The 21,948-nt window shown below is 38.3% G+C and overlaps 1 protein-coding gene across 2 annotated transcripts in view; it reads left to right on the top strand.

Annotated features, from left to right (window-relative positions):
• Positions 1-2,875: 2,875 nt before the first annotated feature.
• LOC150078514 (serine/threonine-protein kinase STK11-like) overlaps positions 2,876-21,948 on the top strand; it is a 272,273-nt gene continuing 253,200 nt past the window's right edge. For both annotated transcript variants that reach the window (XM_090385158.1, XM_090385159.1), the window contains exon 1: positions 2,876-3,349. In XM_090385158.1, coding sequence (XP_090241284.1) covers positions 3,018-3,349 — 332 coding nt within the window. In that variant the 5' untranslated portion in view covers positions 2,876-3,017. The remainder of the gene's footprint in view (positions 3,350-21,948) is intronic.

A 21,948-nucleotide genomic window follows, 5' to 3' on the forward strand; every position in this document is an offset into this window, starting at 1 on the left:
TGGATTTTCTGCAGGTTTCCAGTGTTGGGTACCGCTATGTAAATCAGATAAGTAGCTCTTTCCTTCTTGTCCACAAGGGTTATATCCGGTCTGTTGTGCGGGATTGTCCTATCTGTTATTATTATTATTATTATATAAAATATTGAAACTGATCGTAAAATACATCATTATGCAGATTGTTGTTTCTAAAATCCACACTCTTGGCATTCGTTGCTTGTAAGTATTTTTAAATGAACCTGCAAATATTTTATATCCTTATTGTTTTCTCTTTCTTGTTGATAGAGTTTGATTTTTATGTCAGAAACAGGAAAAAATTACTAATTTTTAACTAATTTTACAAATTTTGCATCTCGGGCGAACGACTATTCAGAATAAACGGAGTTTATTCTGAATTTAGATAGTGAGATTTTAGAAGTTAATTAATACTTTGTGTCCGTAGATTTACCATTCGTAACTTGTCGCCATTGTTTTACGATGCAACGTTATATCCCTACTAGATAGCATTAGATTAGAATAGTATAGTATATAATATTATCAATTAATCAGTAAAATATATTGTTGTTAAACTTCATTGTCAATTAAATTTTACTTTTTTAACTAAATACATATAACGACTTAGATTTTACAAACGTAACATTATTAATTAATACATAACTTGATACGGAAGTTATATAACGAAACTCCGAGTTAATACTTGATACTGAAAAAAATGTATATATAGATATATAGCATTATAACTTCATTGGGATATAAGTTTAGGGTTATAATTTTGTACTGAAATTGAATCGAAATCATGACTGAGACCAGAGCAGCAAAGCAAAAGGCTCAAGCTAATGGGAGTGCTGTGGTTCAGGGGAGAACTGAGGTGGGTAGTTGTTATCTGAATCACAACCTTTTAAAATGCACTGCTTGTTTTTGTGGGGCAATCAGTTACGCGACATAATGTTGCCAAGGGGAATGTCTTTGTGTGTGTGTGAGCGATGTAAGGAGTGTGAGGAAATCAGGCGACAACTCTGCGTTGTTATGGGCCTATATGAGAGCTTGAAGGACAGGGTGGATGCCCTCGTAGGATATAAATTTAGGGGATCTAAATCAACATCAATTCCAGAGCTTGCACTTGATCATCACGCAACATAGCGGCCATCCTCAAGGCAGAATAGGCTGGTCCCACAGGAACTAGTAGTTGTCGGTGATTATGTTGTCAGGGAAACGGGGATCATGGTGTGTAAAAAAAGGATAGGTGGAACAGGACCAGGTTATTTCTGCCAGGGGCAAAGTTTGATGACGTTGTAGAGCAGATGTCATGTTTTATGGGCACAAAAGGTGATATTGTTGTACACGTTGGCTCTAATGGCATTAACAAGTACAGGTCACTGTTAAAAGAAAGCCGTGAATTAGGGTTAAATTTAAAAGTGTCTGCAATTCTGCCCAGACACGATAGGAGGGAGTATATGATGAGAGCCTTGTCGATCAATTCGGTCCTGCAAAGATTGTGCACGGCTCAATGCAGTGGCGTAGCTACCATGTAAGCAGGCAAAGCAATTGCCTCCGGGCCCGGCGTCTTTGAGTATCTCCTGTTTTTGCAATTATCATTAATTAAGTAGGGGCCCGAATATGTTGTTTGCCTCCGGGTTCGAAAAAGGGTAGCTACGCCACTGGCTCAAGGCGTAAAATTTTTTTTAGCCTGGTCTGTACTTTCAGCCTTAATATCCAAGTTTGCAGACGATACGAAAGTTGGCAGGATTGTTAAGGGCACTAATGACAGTACGCTGCTGCAACAAGATCTAGAAAAGTTGAGCTGATGGGCTGCGAGGTGGCAAATGAAGTTTAACCTTGACAAATGCAAGTACTACATATGGGTAGCAGTTACCCCAGAGAAACGTATCAACTCTGTGGTACTACACTGACACTGGTAGAGAATGAAAAGGACCTGAGGTAATTGTGTAGACAAATATGAAGTTTTCTGACAGTGTAGACGGTCTACAAGAGTAGCTCATGGTGTCTTGTCAATGATATACAGGAATTTTTCTAGCAGGTATAAGGAGGTGATTATCTCCATGTATAAGGCAATGGTGAGGCCACACCTTGAGTAATGTATACAGGTGTGAAAGCCTCATTTTAAGAAGGATGTAGAGCAGAGTTGGAACGAGTACAGAGAAGGGCAACAAGATTATTGAATGGAATGAAGGGTTGCTGTTATGAAGAAAGGCTTAAGTTTTGCAGATTACAGTGTCTGGAGACTAGGCACCTGCGGGGTAATCTGATTGAGATGTATAAAGCCTTGAATGGTTTTAGCATGCTCAATGCTGATGAGATTCTTCCTCTTGCTCAGAATAATCACCTGTTCGGGCATTAATTCAAATTGAGGAAAGACAGTTGTAGGAAAGATGTGCGGAAGTTTGCCGTTACCCAGCGAGTAGTTGATTGGTGGAATAGACTTCCATCTTTTGTTGTGGAAGTTGATAGCCTAAATAAATTTAAGGCTGAGCTGGACAGGTATTTGGAACGAACGGAGGGGTGAAATGGGAGCTGTTTTTTATTATTTTTTATTTTTTTCGGCTGATGCTGCATGAGCTTTTTTCTTGCATCGTATGCCTCTACTAATACTAATTCTAACTTATTTTTCTCATTTGTGTTAAGTAGTTGTGAAAATATCCTTAAATTCGTTTAATGTCTTTAGCTATCAAATTGACACTTGGTGTGTTTTTTTTAGATTTTTGTCTTTTCTTTGTTTTCTCCCACCGTTTTTGTATGTGATTTTGTTTTAATCCTATGAAACTCGAAATTGAAAAAGAAAAAAAAAAAAAAAAAAAAAAAGAATTGTAGCAGGTATGGCAGCGAGATTAGCCGGGCTGGAAGTTCTCAGCTGAGTGTTGTTATGGCGGGACAGGTGATCGTCTGTGTTATCCGAATTGTGTATATATTTTTAGTGTTGTGTTTACACATTTGCAATTCAAATATGACTCGTCTACAAATTATCGACAATATTAACAGGCAGTAGTCGATATCCTCTTTCAATGGAGGAAGGGGAAGAGACGGTAATCGTTGACGGACCATCGTTTTTTCCGATCGGTGAAGAACTGCATCCTCTAGATAGTTGGTTGAATGAGCCAGAGGACGATGGACCCCTTGTGTTTCATAGAGTCAATTCTAAAGAGATTATTTATCAAGCGAGAAAGAAGAAAGCGAAAATTATCGGGAGATATGTTATGGGTGATGTTCTGGGAGAAGGCTCTTACGGCAAGGTTAAGGAAATGTTAGACTCAGAAACGTTATGCAGAAGGGCAGTGAAAATTTTAAAGAAAAAGAAATTGAAGAAAATACCCAACGGAGAGCAAAATGTACAGAGGTAAACATAAATTTTCAACTTTAATGACGGTATGTTAGTTGGACACATTTAATTGCAGAAATAATTTTCACAGGTCATTCAGATGATTAATTAATAAAAATTAAATACCATATATTATCATGTCATTATACCATATATGTCATTGTACCATATTATGTCATTCTAATGTACATTTAATGTTCTCAGAGTTTACTGATGATTCACGTCATCACAATGCATATAATAATTGTTAATAATAAAAAAAGAAAAAGCAAAAACATTAATTTTTCTTGTTTAAGAAAAATAAATACAGTAGAACCTGGATAAGAAGTTTTCCAAGGGACTGGAGGTTTAGAACTTCTTACACGGGAAAACTTAGAAGGGAAAATGATCTCAAGGGTATGAAATATTAACTACACAAATAAAAATGAAAAGATACACATACATAAGTTAAAGATCATTTTTAAATACTATTTAAGAATTTTTAAATATTTCACTCCGCCTATGGGAAACATTTTTAAACTGAGGATTTCTAATTGCTTAACATTCTGGTCATTAAACTCCTTACCAAATACTCATTACCAAGTTGGAAGGATGAGCTCCTTTGGAGTTCCAACATACCTTAAAAGGTCACAATTACAGTAATACAGAACAACAATTCACCAAGTAATTCAGAACTTAATGGCAAATCAGTTGCATCACTGGGCTTCATGTGGCCGACGCTATCCAGTTATGGATTTCGGTGAAAACAATTGCAGTATGTCACTTCCATTGTATCAAAATGTTTATACTAAAAAGGTTTTATCACTGAAAGCCTCAGACTATGGAAAATTCACTAATCGAACAAGTTAGTGCCAAGCATCATTTTAGTTCATAGTAGATCACCAAAGTAAGTGAAATGGCATTGTTTTTGTGATATCTTGTATTGTGAATGCTTTCACAGCAAATTTGCCCTGATATTGAACTACCTCAAATAAGCAACGCTTTGACAGTGGATTCTCGAATAGGCAATGCTTCGACAGTGGATTCTCGAATAGGCAACACTTCGCCAGTGGGTTCTCGGCGGGAACCACTCCCCCTCACCAAGAGTAAGAAACATTAGTCTTCTCGATTGGTGAACCGTTGCTTATTGGAGGTAGTGCAGTATCAGACAAACTCATGAAGGCATTCACAATGTGAAATACATGCATATCAAAAACGATGCCATTTCAGGTGAAATGGCATCGGTGATTTACTACAAACTAAAATGTTGCTTGACACTAACTTGTTCGATTACCAAAATGTTTATATTGTTTAATATTAAAAAAATTAAAAATTAATATTAAAATTAAAGAATTTGTATATTTAAAAAACATTAAGTGGGAAAACGTCATTATAATAATACTTTGTTTGTAAAATAATAAGAGAAGTTTACCTCAATATAGTACGTAGTACACTTCTGTATGATACTCTCCAGAAATTAAAATGAAATACTCTGGAGAGTATCATATGGAAGTGTTCTACATACTATATTGAGGTAAACTTCTCTTATTATTTTACAAACATTGATATCAACGTAGAACGTATTGAGCAGTACAGCTCTGGTTCATACTATCTAAATAATATTCTGTGTATTCTATACCATGAACTTTTTATGCGGGAAAAATCTTTTACCTGGGAAACTTCTTACCTGGGAAAATAATATATTACAATATATAGAGTTGAAATTGGGACTCAAGAAAGCAAACCTATTACAGCGGGAAACTTCTTATCCGGGTTTGTACTGTAGTTTATCGGGAACAAAGTACTCCCATTTATTTTTGTTGTGTCTGAAGTGAATTTGACAGTATTTCTTGGTTTTGAGAGGAATTTTATATACTGAATAAGAAAAAAAAATAATAACAAAAAACATTTTTTACTGTTAACAGATACTGGTAAAATAAGAAATTTAAGTGTGTAACAAAATACAAAACTTGATGAAGGTTATTCAGCCATAAATCAAATATTGCTGTCTACATTGGTAGTTTGATTATCTAGAATTGTTTCTTCTAAGAAAGAAAGAAACTGCTACTTTCAGTTTTGAATATTTAAAAATAGTGGTAACGCAATGATTTTTATAATAGATTATCTTTAGAGATAGTTACATAGCAAACAACTGCACAAGCATTTGGAGGGAATGGTGTGTTTTTTTTTTTTTTTTTTTGGCTGATGCTGCATAAGGTTTTGCAATTACTAATGACCTAGCACAGATTGTTCATTTACCTACAAGAATACCGGACAATCCTAATCATACAGCCAATACGCTTGATCTTTTTCTCACAAACAACCCTTCTAAGTACACGGTCGAAGTGAGAGGTCCTTTAGGCACTTCAGATCACAACTTGGTGATTGTCTCTTCTCCAATGGAACCTTTATCTCATGGCTATTCCCAACCTCGTGTTGTTTGGCATTACAAAAATGCAAAATGGGATGACCTGCGAGACTTCTTTTCTTCTTTTCCTTGGTCGGATTACTGTTTCAAAACTTCTGATGTCAATGTTTGCTCAGATCGTGTCAGTGAAATTATTCTTGCAGGAATGGAATCCTTTATCCCACACTCCACTTTAAAATCTCGTCCCTTATCTAAACCTTGGTTTTCCAATAAATGTGCTAAGGCTGTTCAAGAGAAGAATGTTGCATATCATAATTGGCTTGTTTCTAATTCTTCAGTTTCATTTTCTGCCTACACCAAAGCTCGCAACAATTGTAAAGCAGTTATTAATCAGTCCAAACTAGAGTTTGAACAGGCTAAGAGTAGAAAACTTGCTTCTTGCCCTAATGGTAGCTGAGCATTCTGGTCTCTTGCCAAAGCTATTGGCCGCAACTTTTGCCCATCTCTGCTCCCACCTCTGTCCAAACCAGATGGTTCTGTTGTCACTTCAGCCAAGGATAAAGCTGACCTGCTAGCATCCCATTTTTCTTCCAGCTCATGTATTTATGATCTTGGTAAAACACCTCCCACCATTCCCAACACGCTCCATTCAATGCCTCCTGTGGTCTTCCGTCAAAAGGATATCAGAAGGATTTTGATGAATCTTGATGCTAAGAAAGCTCCAGGTCCTGCTGGTATTTCTCCACTTGTTCTCAAAACCTGTGCTCCTGAACTTACTCCTGTTCTTTACCGCCTCTTTTCCCTTTCTTATTCCAAAGGTGTTTTTCCTTCTGCTTGGAAATTTGCTCATATCCAACAGTTCCCAAAAAGGGTGACAAATCCCTCCCATCCAATTATCGTCCCATTGCAATTACTTCTACTCTCTCTAAAGTAATGGAGAAATCAATTAACCGCCAACTGTTAAACTACCTAGAAACCTTCCATCTAATCAACGATCACCAGTATGGATTCCGTCAGTGTCGATCCACTGGTGATATTCTGGCTTATGTTACCCATTTATGGACTAATTCAATGGAAAGGTTCGGTGAAACACAAGTAGTTGCTCTTGACATCTCAAAGGCTTTTGATCGTGTTTGGCATAAAGGTCTTCTAAACAAGCTTCCAGCTTATGGTTTGCCAACTGTTTTTAGTAATTGGTTATCCAGTTTTCTCTCCGATCGCTCACTGAGGGTGATGGTAGATGGCTCTCTGTCTTCTAACTTCTCCACTAATGCCGGTGTCCCCCAAGGTTCAGTTCTTTCCCCCACTCTATTCCTTTTGTATATCAATAACCTTCTTCCATTGACTGGAAATCCTATCCATAGTTTTGCCGATGATAGCACATTGCATTCCACTTTCCATTTTGAGAAACCTTGTCCTGCTCAATCAGCTTCAACTTCTCGAAAATCTGCTACCAATTCCTTAAATGCCGATCTTCAGGTAATTCTCCAGTGGGGCAAAGACAACTTAGTTGATTTCAACCCTTCTAAAACTCAGTCTTGTCTTATATCTCGCAAAAAGGATTCTTCTGCTCCTATGCTTATCTTTAGTGACACTCCGATTTCTAGGCAAAATGATATATCTCTTTTGGGGATTACCCTGACTTCTAATCTCTCTTGGCACAAGCACATTACAATTATTGCTTCCTCTGCATCTAAAAAACTTGGTTTTCTCTTTCGCTCTCGGCGTTACTTTTATTCCAAACAGCTGCTCACTTTGTATAAATCGCAAATCCGCCCTGCTATGGAATATTGTTCCCACATCTGGGGTGGTGCCCCCAAAACCTCTCTCAGGCTTCTTGATTCCATTCAAAAGAGGGCAGTTAGGTTAATTAATGATTCATCTCTAACAGAGTCTCTCCACTCGCTCTCTCATAGACGTACTGTTTCTGCTGCATGCCTCTTCTACAGATACTTCCATGGGCACTGTTCTTCTGAACTGGCTTCTATAATTCCCGGCCCTCTCTTTCAAAACAGTCCAAACTCGTGCTGCCACCAGCCAACATCCATTTACTGTCCAACTTCAAACCACAGAACCAACTTTTCATCTTCCTCATTTATTCATTCAACTGCCGTTTTCTGGAACAACCTTCCTTCATACGTATTTCCTGAAAATTACAATCTAAAGAAGTTCAAGTCCAATGTCAACAAATATCTTCTTTCGTTTTGTCAACCTCCAACCCAAGCACGGTACTAAGTACTATAGGTTCTAATACCTCTCGTGTTTGGGGTTCACATTAAAAAAAAAAAAAAAAAAAAGCTCATACATTTGCTTTCTTGCATCACATGCCACTTCTACTACTACTACTACTACAATCTTCACATTGTAAAAGATTTTCCATACAATTTAAGTAAGCAGGCCTTCTTCTGTACTTTAGCTCACATAAGGTGTGTTTGAAAAGGTAGGCACATTTAATGTGGAGAAACTGTGCTTATTGTGAAATGCCACAGATAAAGGCATGTAATTTTACTTTTCTTTGTGTTACCAGTACGAGACACTTCTGCTGACATTATGTGAACAAGCCAAAATGACTGCCTTGATATAAAAATTAAGTACACTTTGCATTGCTATTTACCCATAGCAGTCTTAACAGCATTATGAATGGGAGTTGCTGGACCATCCACCGCACCCTCCTGATGTTAATTGTTCGTATTTTAATTTGTTAATGTTTTTATAAAAATATATTTTGATGTTGACTGTTCTTATTTTAATTTGTTCATTTCGTTTTTATAAAAATATATATTTTGATTCTGTTATAATGAATTAAATGATATTTTAAACCTGATTTAAGAAATGCTTCGTAATTTTTTTTTTTTAACAGGTATGATTGCACTGATATATTTGGACAATTGTCTGAATGCACTGCGTGGTTATGTTGAAAAGTAGTGTACTAATGTACAGTACTGTTATTATTATTATTATTAGCCATATGGTGCAAGGAAGCCTGAGGCTTATGCTGCACCAGCCAAAAAAAAAATTTCCAATTCACCCTGAGAGAGAGAGAGAGAGAGAGAGAGAGAGAGAGAGAGAGAGAGAGAGAGAGAGAGAGGAATCACCAAGAAAGAGAAGAATGATGATATTCAGCTCAGGACCTTGGTTTTGCCAAGCCCATACTCACCAGATGTGAGCCCCCTGGGGGGGGCTCACATCTGGTGAGTATGGGCTTGGCATCTGGGGGGCTCACATCAGACCAAAAGTAATCAGACACTTGGGGATTTTCATTTTCCAGATATTTACTGGAGTTTGTGGAATAGAGAAAGCAGTACTCTTGATTTGATTAACAGAGGGTACCCTTCATGCATTAAGAATCTGCAGATAAAAGACCCTCTGAGTAGCAGTGATCACAGTGCATTGATGTGGGATCTACTTTTAAAGATGCAACTAATGGGCAAGAGAAAGGGGAGGGATTTCGCTTTCATAAAAGTGAATACAAGGTTTCACCAACCATTGATATTACCACCACTTCCTATTTAGAATTTCTTCTTAATAGGAGTGTTTCCATTTACAATGGGTTTCCTCAGCGTACAAGTTATTTTTTGGCAGGGATTTTTCCCGCCGTTCAATGTGCGGTTCAGGTTAGTAATCCTGAATTACTATCCTTAAGAAGGTGTCTTCAGGATAGTAATCATAGAAGCTACTAGGCTTTTTATAGGCTTAAACCTAAATGGATATCAGATTAACTGATGAGACTAGTGGCACCGAAAAAAAAATTACGTGGGATTAGTATGAATTATTAGGGGGATACAGTAACGTAGATTAAATATAAACTATTCTACAGTAATGAAGTTTGGGGGTAGGCAGGGCTAAAGCAGATTTAAAGAAGTCTTTGGCAAAGAATGAAAAGAAAAGTGGCAAAGGTTCTTTACTTATGTTTGTTTATGTTCTTTATTTATGTTCCTTTATTTAGGTTCTTTATTTAACCCCACAAGGAAAGGGATGAATCATCTTGGTCTCCTGTATACAAATATAAATGTTCATGATCCTGTTCAGGTTGCTGACAAATTGAATAGATATTTTGCATCTACATTCATGGGGGATGCCAGAAGTATGTCAAGTTCTAACAGGGAGCTAAAGAATTTTGCGATAACTGAAAGTAAAGTTGAAGAGAAAGCGTTGAAGCTAAAAGTAAATAAGGCACCTGTAATGGATGTGATCTTAAGAGAAGGCAAAAGAGGTAAGCAAATGTTTAGCCCCAATTCTCAGAGCAGCAGTGCGTAGCACACGTTTCTTGATTAGATCGGGGTTTGAGCCCGTGACCACCAAATACTGAGGATGCGGAAAGGTCGGTCAGGGAATGACCACCGCACATCCCCGGAGCAATATGATCTTAGTTGCTAATGCTCCTAAAAACCAATAACAAACAAACAAAACAAACAATTCTCAGAGCATCATTGAATTTGGGGAGGTCCCTGTGGATTGGAGATGTGTGAATGTCTCTCCGGTTCACAGAGGGATCAACAAGTGAAGTAGGTAATTACAGACCTGTGAGCTTGACTTCTATTCCAGGGAAAATAATGGATTCACTAGTTAAAGGAGTAATGCAAAGCCATAATTATATGACTTGTGCAAGAGTTTCTAACAGTACAAATAACCACAATTCCTGGTTGATTATACATAATGGTAGGAGCATACAAAACAATCTTAATGAATTTGAAATACAGTAGGACCTCTATATAACAAAATTGATCATTTGCTTGAAAAAATTTGTTAAACAGAAATTTCGCGATAAAGAAATATGATCTTTTCAATAATAAGAAATACTGTATTCAACATTCAGAAATATAGTAAAAGATGGGAAATATATCAGAAATTAGTGGGAATGAATAAATTTTCTAACATTTTGAAACATTTTAATATGTATGTATTAATACATACATATCCAGAAATGACTACTTATGTGATGTACACAATATATTAGTACACTTTTAAGAATTATTTCGTAAAATATCTTGTTATTTTTTGTTGTACACTGGATTTTACTGTACAACTTTCATAAAAATATTTGCATTTGTTTAAACACTCAAATATATTTTTTGGCACATTTTCTTCATAGTGAAGGCCTCGATGCAAAGTTTCAAATGCCGCCAACACATCATGTTTTTAAGGTATTGCCTTCGTTGCCCTTATTTTCACACAACTCCTCATCGACATTGTCACTAGTTTCTTGAATACTCTTCAAAATGTTGGAGTCACTCGGATATTCAGCTACTATAACATCATTATCAATTTCTAGAAATTTGTCAAGAACAATTTCTTGACAAATCAAAGAAATTGTCTGGAATTTTTCCCAAGATTGCTCAATATCTTGTAGTAATTCATCCCTTCATTGCTGTTAATTGGTGTTTTAGCAAAACCTGCTTTTGGACAACAATTCTTAATTGTTGTTTTCATCACATTTTGACTCCACTCGTTTGCCAGCTCTGATATGCACATCCAAAAATCTATAACAGAATCTATAGGTTAGTTGGTTTCTGTTCTCAATATAATTTTTTTTAGTATGTGCCTTCTGTAGTGAATTTTCAAATTCTTCATAATGCCTTAGTCCATTGGCAGCATTGACTTAATATAATTTTTTTCAGTATGTGCCTTCTGTAGTGCATTTTCAAATTCTTCATAATGCCTTGGTCCATTGGCAGCAGTTTAAATGAGGTATTTGGAGGGAAGAAAACAAGCTTTACACTTGTAAGTTTCGAAATTACCGAGTGAAGGTTAGCAGGATAGCTGTTGACAATCAACACAATTATGTTTTCTTTCATCATCTTTCTATCAAAAATTAAAATCTATGGTTCCAAAATTTCACTTGTCATCCAACCTTTCATTGTTGTAGTAGTCCAACTCTAATGACTTTATTCCTTTGAAATGTTGTTGGGGTTGTTTACTTTTGCCTATTACCAAAAACTTCAGCTTTATATTACCAGCCATATTTGCACCATCCAAGATTGTAATTCTCTCCTTACTATTTTTACCATCTAAACATTTATCACCTTTAAACTTCAGTGCATTGTTCGGCATACATTTAAAAAATGGACCTATTTCATCAATGTTGAATATGTCTTTGAACTCGTAGTCCTCCATAATTTTTTTCAAAACTGTTTCTTTCCAATGGGTACAATCTTCTTTGATTACAACTCCACTTTCACCAGAAATAATTTTTCGAGCCGTGGTACTTTTTTAAATTTTAATGTCCAGCCAATCAGTACTGACTTGGAAAGTTTTATGCTCCAGAAAAGATGTTTACTCCATAGCATTTTATTAAAGGCCCTATCGGTATGTTTTAGTCTCGAATCACTTCACCCACTTTAAAATAGCTTCATCTGCATATTAATATAGGCATAATTTTGCACGCTTCCGATGGGTCCCGTTTCCTCAAACATTTTGAGAATCAAAACAGCTTTTCAGAATTGTTGACACACTACTGGCAGGGACACCAAATTTTAAAGTGATTTTTTTTTTCAATGCCTCAATCTACACTATTAAGCACTTCCACTTTTTCCACTACACTCAAGGATTTCCTCTTAGCTCCTCTTGTCTCATATAAGAGACAGATGAAATTTAGTGGAAGTGTGGATGACTCATTTCTGCAAAATAGTAGATGAATTTCCAGGATAAAGGAAAATCACTCTCTCTGTCCTAATTGTCTAACAGGGTTCTGACAGTAGAAAACAGGTTTACCAGAACCAACGTCTGTGTCGGAATGTGCTTTAAACTTTGCCAATGTCTGTGGACACACAGATAGCAGCACGACTTCTCGGTACAGTAGAGACAGTTGTATAGGTTTTATGGGCACTTCTAAATTGTGGAATGTTTTAGCTCTTACGATACAATACGATCAGACATGAAGTTTTCCTAGAATTGTAGACAGGTTACAAGGAAGGCCCGTGGTGTCCTATCGATGATCTATCGAACTTTTGCAAGTAGAGATAGGGACGTGATAATCCCATTATATAAGGCTATTGTTAAGACCACACTTGGAATACTGTGTTCAAGTATGGAGACTGCACCTAAAGAAAGACATTGTGCTACATGAAAGGGTCCAAAGAGGGGTAATTCACCTGGTGAGATCGGCAAAAGGGTATCCATATGAGGAAAGACTTCGAATATGTGGATTGCAGAGCTTGGAAACTAGGCACCTTAGAGGAGACTTGATTGAGGTGATTAAGGCTCTGAGAGGGATTAGTGAAACAAATGAGGATGAAATTTTCACGGTTATAAATGATTCTAGAACTATGGTCCATATTTTCAAGATATGGGAAGAGATGTTTAGACTGGATTGCAGGAAATTTTATTTTAGCCAGTGAGTTATAAATTACTGGAATAAGTTACCTACATGTATGGTAGAGGCTGACAGTTTGAGGAAATTCCAACATCAGCTGAATGATTAATTACCTATGGGAGGAGGGAATGCAATAGATTATCTATTTCCTTTTCTCATATTAATTATTTATTTTTTTAAAATTTTCTTAGTATTATTATCAGTTTATTTTGGGTAGATCCCATTCACCCCAGGTGCCTTTCTTGTGTTTATCTTCAACAATTTCTCCTCCACTTTCCTCTCAGTTATACAAAATCATCTAGCTCACTGCCAGAGTTTACTTCACCTCTGGCATTCCCCTTCTTGAATAACTCCTCATGTGTGAATGTAGATGCAAAAGATTCGTTTAGTTTGTTAGCCACCTGAGCAGGATCCTCAACTGTTGAGCCATCAATATCCAGTGGACCAATCTGATTCATCCCTTTCCTTCTAGAGTTTCATAGGTAAAGAATTCTTTACCTATGAATATTTTAAACCAATTTTTTTAAGCATCTTGAGAATTTTGTTTTTTTAGTTGTCTCTTTTCATTTTTATTTACTTTAGCATTAGCAAGGGCACATGATGCAAGAAAGCAAGCTTATATAGCATCAGCCAAAAAAAAAAAAAAAAACCCTTATTTCATCCATCCCCTCGCTTCAAATGTTTGTAAAGTTCTGTCTTGAATCTATTTAAGTTATCAACTTCTAGAACGACAGATGGAAGTTTGTTCAAGCAATCAACCACCTGCTAGCTAAAGGCAAACTTCCGCATATGTCCTACAACCGTCTTTCCTCAATTTGAATTTATGCCCTCTCAGGCGATTATTCTGAGCAAGAGGAAGAATCCCATCAGCATTGAGCATGCTCAAACCATTCAAGGCTTTATACACCTCAATCAGATCACATCGCTGGTGCTTAGTCTCCAGACACTGTAATTTGCAAAACTTAAGCCTCTCTTTGTAAGAGCAACCTTTTGTTCTGTTCACTAATCTTGTTGCCCTTCTCTGTACTTGTTCCAACAGCTCTATATGCTTCTTAAAATGAGGCCTCCAGACCTGTATACAGTACTCAAGGTGTGGCCTGACCATTGCCTTATACAAGGGAATAATCACCTCCTTATCCCTGCTAGAAAAATTCCTGTATATCATTGACAAGACACCACGAGCTACTCTTGCAGACCGTCTGCACTGCTCAGAAAATTTCATATCTTCCTGCACAATTACCCCCAGGTCCTTTTCATTCTCTACCATTGTCAGTGTAGTACCACAGAGTTGATACGTTACTCTGGGATTACTGCTTCCCATATGTAGTACTTTACATTTGTCAATGTTAAACTTCATTTGTCACTTCTCAGCCTATCTGTGCAACTTTTCTAGATTCTGTTGCAACAGTATACTGTCATTATTGTCATAAACAACCCTGCCAACCTTTGTATCGTCTGCAAACTTGGTCATTAAGTCTGATATACCATCATCAGTATCATTTATAAATACAGAAAACAACAATGGATCCAACACTGAACCCCAAAGGACTCCATTAATAATATTAGTCCATGAAGAGTAGTGTCCATTGATTACCACTCTCTGTATTCTCCCCCTCAACCATCCCTTTATCCATAGCAGCAATTTGCCTCCAATGCCACACTGCACCAATTTGTGCAACAGTCTTCTATGTGCAACAGTATCAACGGCCTTTCTAAGATCCAAATATATGATATCAAAGTTATTCTTTGAATCCAGTTCCTTTGTGACTACATTTTTTGAATCCAGTTCCTTTGTGACTACAATTTTTGAATCCAGTTCCTTTGTGACGACAGGGAAATAGAGTGGGCCAGTAAATCAGAGTGTCTTATAATGGGGGATTTTAATTTCCCAGATATTGACTGGAATTTGTGGGTTGGTCACTCACACACTAGCAAGGCTTTTGTGGATTTATTGGATGATTGTTTTCTAAATCATCATGTTCGGGAGGCAACTAGAGGGAGCAATACTCTTGATTTGATTATCAGTAGTGATTCTTCATGCATTAAGAATCTGCAGATACAGGAACCACTAGGTGGCAGTGATCACAGTGTGCTGAAGTGGGATTTACTCAAGGAGGTAACTACCATCAGGGGTAAAGGGAATGGTTATTGCTTTCGTAAAGGCGACTATGATGGTTTGAGACAGTATTTAAATTCTATACAGTGGAACCAACTGATGATGTTACCAACAGCAAACTCTCAAAATGGGAAGCATTCAAAGAACTTATCTTGGAAGCTAGGCTTTACATACCAACTAAGAAATACTGTGCAAGGTTCAGGCATAAATGGATGTCAGATGAACTAATGAGACATATGGCAGAGAAGAAAAATGCATGGGATACATATAAATTAACATGTGACACAGAAGCCTATGATAGATATAAGTTGATCTGTAACCAAGTTACAAAGGACGTTCGGCAGGCGAAGGCAGATTACCAGAAATCTTTGGCAAGGGATGCAAAGAAAAACAGCAAGGAGTTCTTTACTTATGTAAACTCTAGAAGGAAGGGGATGAATCAGATTGGTCCACTTGATATCGATGGTTCAACCGTTCATGATCCTGCTTAGGTGGCTAACAAACTAAATCAATATTTTGCATCTACATTCACACATGAGGAGTTATTCAGGAAGGGGAATGCCATAGATGAAGTAAACACTGTGCTAGATGATCTTGTAATAATTGAGAGTAAAGTGGAGGAGAAATTGTTGAAGATAAATACAAGAAAGGCGCCTGGAGTGGATGGGATCTATCTATTTATATTAAAGGAGGCAGCAAAGGAAGTAAGCAATCCATTAGCCATAATTATGAGAGCTTCCTTGGACTCAGGGGAGGTACCCACAGACTGGAGATGTGCAAATGTAACCCCAATTCACAAAAGAGGATCAAAGGCTGACACAAGTAATTATAGACCTGTGAGTTTAACTTCTGTTCCAGGAAAATTAATGGAAGCACTGGTTAAAGAAGCACTGCAGGATCATCTTGAGAAGAATTCAGATATAGCTCAGACACAGCATGGTTTTGTTAAGGGAAGGTCTTGCCTGACCAATTTCATTGGATGCTATGATGTAGTCACAAAAGAATTGGATGCAGGGAATAACTTTGATATTATATATTTGGATCTTAGAAAGGCTCTTGAAACTGTTGGACATGGAAGACTGCTGCACAAATTGGAGCAGTGTGGCATTGGAGGCAAATTGCTGCTATGGATAAAGGGGTGGTTGAGGGGGAGTAGACAGAGAGTGGTAACCAATGGACACTGCTCATCGTGGACTAATGTTATTAATGGAGTCCCTCAGGTTTCAGTGTTGGGTCCATTGTTTTCTGTATTTATAAATAATATTGGTGATGGTATATCAAGCTTAATGTCCAAGTTTGCAGACGATACAAAGGTTGGCAGGGTTTTTAAGGACGCTACTGACTCTATGCTGCTGCAACAGGATCTGGAAATGTTGAGCTGATGGGCTGAGAGGTGGCAAATGAAGTTTAACATTGACAAAGTAAAGTACTACATATGGGAAACAGCAACCCCAGAGCAATGTATCAACTCTGTGGTACTACACTGATAGTGGTAAAGAATGAAAAGGACCTGGGGTAATTGTGTAGGCAGATATGAAGTTCTCTGAGCAGTGCAGAGAGGCTGCCAGAGTAGCTCATGGTGCCTTATCAATGATATACAGGAATTTTTCTAGCAGGGATAGGGAGGTGATTATTCCCTTGTATAAGGCAATGGTCAGGCCGTACCTTGAGTAATGTATGCAGGTCTCGAGGCCTCATTTCAAGAGGGATGTAGAGCTGCTGGAACGAGTACAGAGAAGGGCAACAAGATTAGTGAATGGAACAAAGGGGTGCTCTTACGAAGAAAGGCTTAAGTTTTGCAAATTACAGTGTCTGGAGACTAGGCACCGGCGAGGTGATCTGATAGAGGTGTACAAAGCCTGGTTTGAGTATGCTCAATGCTGATGGGAAACTGCCTCTTACTCAGAGTAATCACCTGAGAGGGTATAAATTCAAATTGAGGAAAGACAGACGTAAGATAGATGTGCGGAAATTTGCCTTTAGCCAGCGGGTAGTTGGTTGGTGGAACAGACTTCCATCCCTTGTTGTGGAAGTTGATAGCCTAAATAAATTTAAGGCTCAGCTGGACAGGTATTTCGAATGAACGGAGGGGTGAAGTGGAAAGGTTTTTTTTTTTTGGCTGATGCTGCATAAGCTTGCTTTCTTGCATCATATGCCTCTACTAATGCTAATGCTACATCATAGTATCCAATCAAATTTGTCAGACAAGACTTCCCCTTAACAAACCCATGCTGTGTCCGAGCTATAACCAAAGTCTTGTCTGGATGATCCTGCAATGCTTCTTTAACATTGACAAGTACAGGTCACTGATGAAAAAAAGCCGTGAATTAGGGTTGAAATTGAAAGTGTCTGCAATTCTGCCCAGACACGATAGGAGGGAGTATATGATGAGAGCCCTGTCAATCAATTCGGCCCTGGAAAGATTGTGCAGGGCTCAATGGGTAGAATTTTTTTCAGCCTGGTCTGTACTTGTTAACAGGAGAGACTGCTTCTACAGGGATGGGATACACTTAAATAGAAAGGGTGCAAGAATGTTTGCTGATGCTATCGAGGCAATGTTAGGTGGGTCGGAAAACTGCTAGATTGGGGGGATACAAGGACTAATAGATTAACAGTAGCCACTGGCAGAGGTGAAAGTGATTCTTGCACTGCTTCTATTGGAATGAGCCGCAGCCTGGAAAATAAGATGCAGGATATTTCAGAGACTGCTGGGAATCATTGGGGTACAAGTAAACACATGGGTTGTGTTAGGGTAGCTAAGAAAAAGAACAGGTGCATGTATACTTGTGTGTACACCAATGCTAGGAGTTTAGTAAATAAATTTGATGAATTTGAGGTATTGCTCAAAACATCAAAGGCAGATATTGTGGGGATTTCAGAGACGTGGTGTCACACAGATATAAGAAATGCAGAACTGGAATTTGGGGAGTACAATGTCTACAGAAAGGATAGACAGGATAGGAAGGGAGGAGGGGTTATGCTATTAGTTAAAAAACACATAAAATCCAAGGAAGTGAAGCCAGTCGACATCGCTGGACAGTGCAGTGTCGAGTCAGTTTGGTGTGACATAAGCATTGGGAGATCAAAATTGAGAGTAGGAGTGTGCTATAGGCCTAATGACTCTGATGAGTATAATAAGAAACTGTTCGGAGAAATAGAGTGGGCCAGTAAATCAGAGAGTCTTATAATGGGGGATTTTAATTTCCCAGATATTGACTGGAATTTGGGGGCTGGTCACTCACACAGTAGCAAGGCTTTTGTGGATTTATTGGATGATTGTTTTCTACATCAGCATGTTCGGGAGGCAACTAGAGGGAGTAATACTCTTGATTTGATTATCAATAGTGATTCTTCATGCATTAAGAATCTGCAGATAAATGAACCACTTGGTGGCAGTGATCACAGTGTGCTGAAGTGGGAGTTACTCAAAGAGGTAACTACCATTAGGGGTAAAGGGAAGGGGTATTGCTTTCGTAAAGGCGACTACAATGGACTGAGACAGTATTTAAATTCTATACAGTGGGATCAACTGATGATATTGCCAACAGCAAATTCAAAATGGGAAGCATTCAAAGAACTTATCGTGGAAGCTACTAGGCTTTACATACCAACTAAGAAATATTGTTCAAGGTTTAGGCCTAAATGGTTGTCAGATGAACTAATGAGGCATATGGCAGAGAAGAAAAATGCATGGGATACATACAAATTAACACATGACACAGAAGCCTATGATAGATACAAGATGATATGCAACCAAGTTACAAAGGAGGTTAGGCAGGCGAAGGCAGATTACGAGAGATCCTTGGCAAGGGATGCGAAGAAAAACAGCAAAGAGTTCTTTACTTATGTAAACTCTAGAAGGAAGGGGATGAATCAGATTGGTCCACTTGAGATCGATGGGTCAACTGTTGATGACCCTGCTCGGGTAGCTAACAAACTAAATGAATATTTTGCATCGACATTCACACATGAGGAGTTATTCAGCGAGGGGAATGCCAGAGGTGTATTCAACTCTAGCAGTAAGCTAGAGAATCTTGTAATAACTGAGAGCAAAGTGGAGGAGAAATTGTTGAAGATAAACACAAGAAAGGCACCTGGGGTGGATGGGATCTATCCAGTTATATTAAAGGAGGCAGCAAAGGAGGTAAGCAAACCCTTAGCCATAATTATGAGAGCTTCCTTGTACTCAGGGGAGGTACCCATAGACTGGAAATGTGCAAATGTGACCCCAATTCACAAAGGGGGATCAAAGGCTGACACAAGTAATTATAGACCTGTGAGTTTAACTTCTGTTCCCGGAAAATTAATGGAGGCACTGGTGAAAGAAGCACTGCAGGATCATCTAGACAAGACTTCAGTTATAGCTAGGACACAGCATGGTTTTGTTAAGGGGAAGTCTTGCCTGACCAATTTGATTGGATACTATGATGCAGTCACAAAAGAACTGGATGCAGGGAATAACTTTGATATTATATACTTGGATCTTAGAAAGGCTTTTGATACTGTTGCACATGGAAGACTGCTGGACAAATTGGAGCAGTGTGGCATTGGAGGCAAGTTGCTGCTATGGATAAAGGGGTGGTTGAGGGGGAGAAGACAGAGAGTGGTAATCAATGGACACTGCTCATCGTGGACTAATGTTATTAGTGGAGTCCCTCAGGTTTCAGTATTGGGGCCTTTATTGTTTTCTGTATTTATAAATGATATTGATGATGGTATTTCAGGCTTAATGTCCAAGTTTGCAGACGATACGAAGGTTGGCAGGGTTGTCAAGGACACTACTGACACTATGCTGCTGCAACAGGATTTGGAAAGGTTGAGCAGATGGGCTTCGAGGTGGCAAATGAAGTTTAACATTGACAAATGTAAAGTACTACATATGGGAAACAGCAACCCCAGAGCAATGTATCAACTCTGTGGTACTACACTGACAGTGGTAGAGAATGAAAGGGACCTGGGGGTGGTGGTGCAGGCAGATATGAAGTTCTCTGAGCAGTGCAGACGAGCTGCAAGAGTAGCTCATGGTGTATTGTCAATGATATATAGGAATTTTTCTAGCAGGGATAAGGAGGTGATTATTCCCTTGTATAAGGCAATGGTCAGGCCACACCTAGAGTACTGTATACAGGCCTGGAGGCCTCATTTCAGGAAGGATGTAGAGCTGCTGGAACGAGTACAGAGAAGGGCAACTAGATTGGTGAATGGGACAAAGGGGTTCTCTTACGAAGAAAGGCTTAAGTTTTGCAAATTACAGTGTCTGGAAACTAGGCACCAGCGGGGTGATCTGATAGAGGTGTACAAAGCCTTGAATGGTTTGAGCATGCTCAATGCTGATGGGATTCTTCCTCTAGCTCAGAAAAATCACCTGAGAGGGCATAAATTCAAATTGAGGAAAGACAGATGTAGGATAGATGTGCGGAAATTTGCCTTTAGCCAGCGGGTGGTTGGTGGGTGGAACAGACTTCCATCCCTTGTCGTGGAAGTTGATAGCCTAAATAAGTTTAAGGCTCAGCTGGACAGGTATTTCGAACGAACAGAGGGGTGAAGTGGTTATTTTTATTTATGTATGTTACTTTTTTTTTTTTTTTGGCTGATGCTGCATAAGCTTGCTTTCTTGCATCAAATGCCTCTACTAATGCTAATGCTAACCAGTGCTTCCATTAATTTTCCTGGAACAGAAGTTAAACTCACAGGTCTATAATTACTTGTGTCAGCTTTTGATCCTCCTTTGTGAATTGGGGTCACATCTCCAGTCCATCTGTCCCTCCCCTGAGTCCAGGGAAGTTCTCATTATTATGGCTAATGGATTGCTTACTTCCTTTGCTGCCTCCTTTAATATAAATGGATAGATCCCATCCACCCCAGGTGCCTTTATTGTATTTATCTTCAACAATTTCTGCTGCACTTTACTCTCAATTATTACAAGATCATCTAGCACACTGCCGGTGTTTACTTCATCTATGGCATTCCCCTTCCTGAATAACTCCTCATGTGTGAATGTCGATGCAAAATATTCATTTAGTTTGTTAGCTACCTGAGCAGGATCATGAACAGTTGAACCGTCGATATGAAATGGACCAATCTGATCCATCCCCTTCCTTCTGGAGTTTACATAAGTAAAGAACTCTTTGCTGTTTTTCTTTGCATCCTTTGCCAAAGATTTCTTGTAATCTGCCTTTGCCTGCCTAACCTTCTTTGTAACTTCGTTATAGACCAGCTTATATCTATCATAAGCTTCTGTCACATGTTAATTTTTATGTATCCCATGCATTTTTCTTCTCTGTCACATATCTAATTAGTTCATCTGACATCCATTTAGGCCTAAATCTTGAACGATATTTCTTTGTTGGTATGAAAAACGTAGTAGCTTCCAAGATTAATTCTTTGAATGCTACCCATTTTGAATTTGCTGTTGGTAGCATCATCAGTTGGTCCCACCGTATAGAATTTAATACTGTCTCAGACCACTGTAATCACCTTTACGAAAGTAAAAACCCTTCCCTTCCCTTTACCCTTGATGGTAGTTACCTCTTTGAGTAAATCCCACTTCAGCACACTGTGATCACTGCCTCCTAGTAGTTCCTTTATCTGTAGATTCTTAATGCATGAAGAATCACTACTGATAATCAGATCAAGAGTATTACTCCCTCTAGTTGCTTCCCGAACATGCTGCTGTAGAAAACAATCATTCAATAAATCCACAAAAGCCTTGCTAGTGTGTGAGTGACCAACCTACAAATTCCAGTCAATCTCTGGGAAATTAAAATCCCCCATTATAAGACACTCTGATTTACTGGCCCACTCTTATTTTTCTGCACAGTTGCTCATTATACTCATCAGAT

Source organism: Mastigoproctus giganteus, chromosome 11 (genome assembly GCF_048544385.1).
Source record: "Mastigoproctus giganteus isolate SK-2022 chromosome 11, ASM4854438v1, whole genome shotgun sequence".
Lineage (NCBI taxonomy): Eukaryota > Metazoa > Arthropoda > Arachnida > Uropygi > Thelyphonidae > Mastigoproctus > Mastigoproctus giganteus.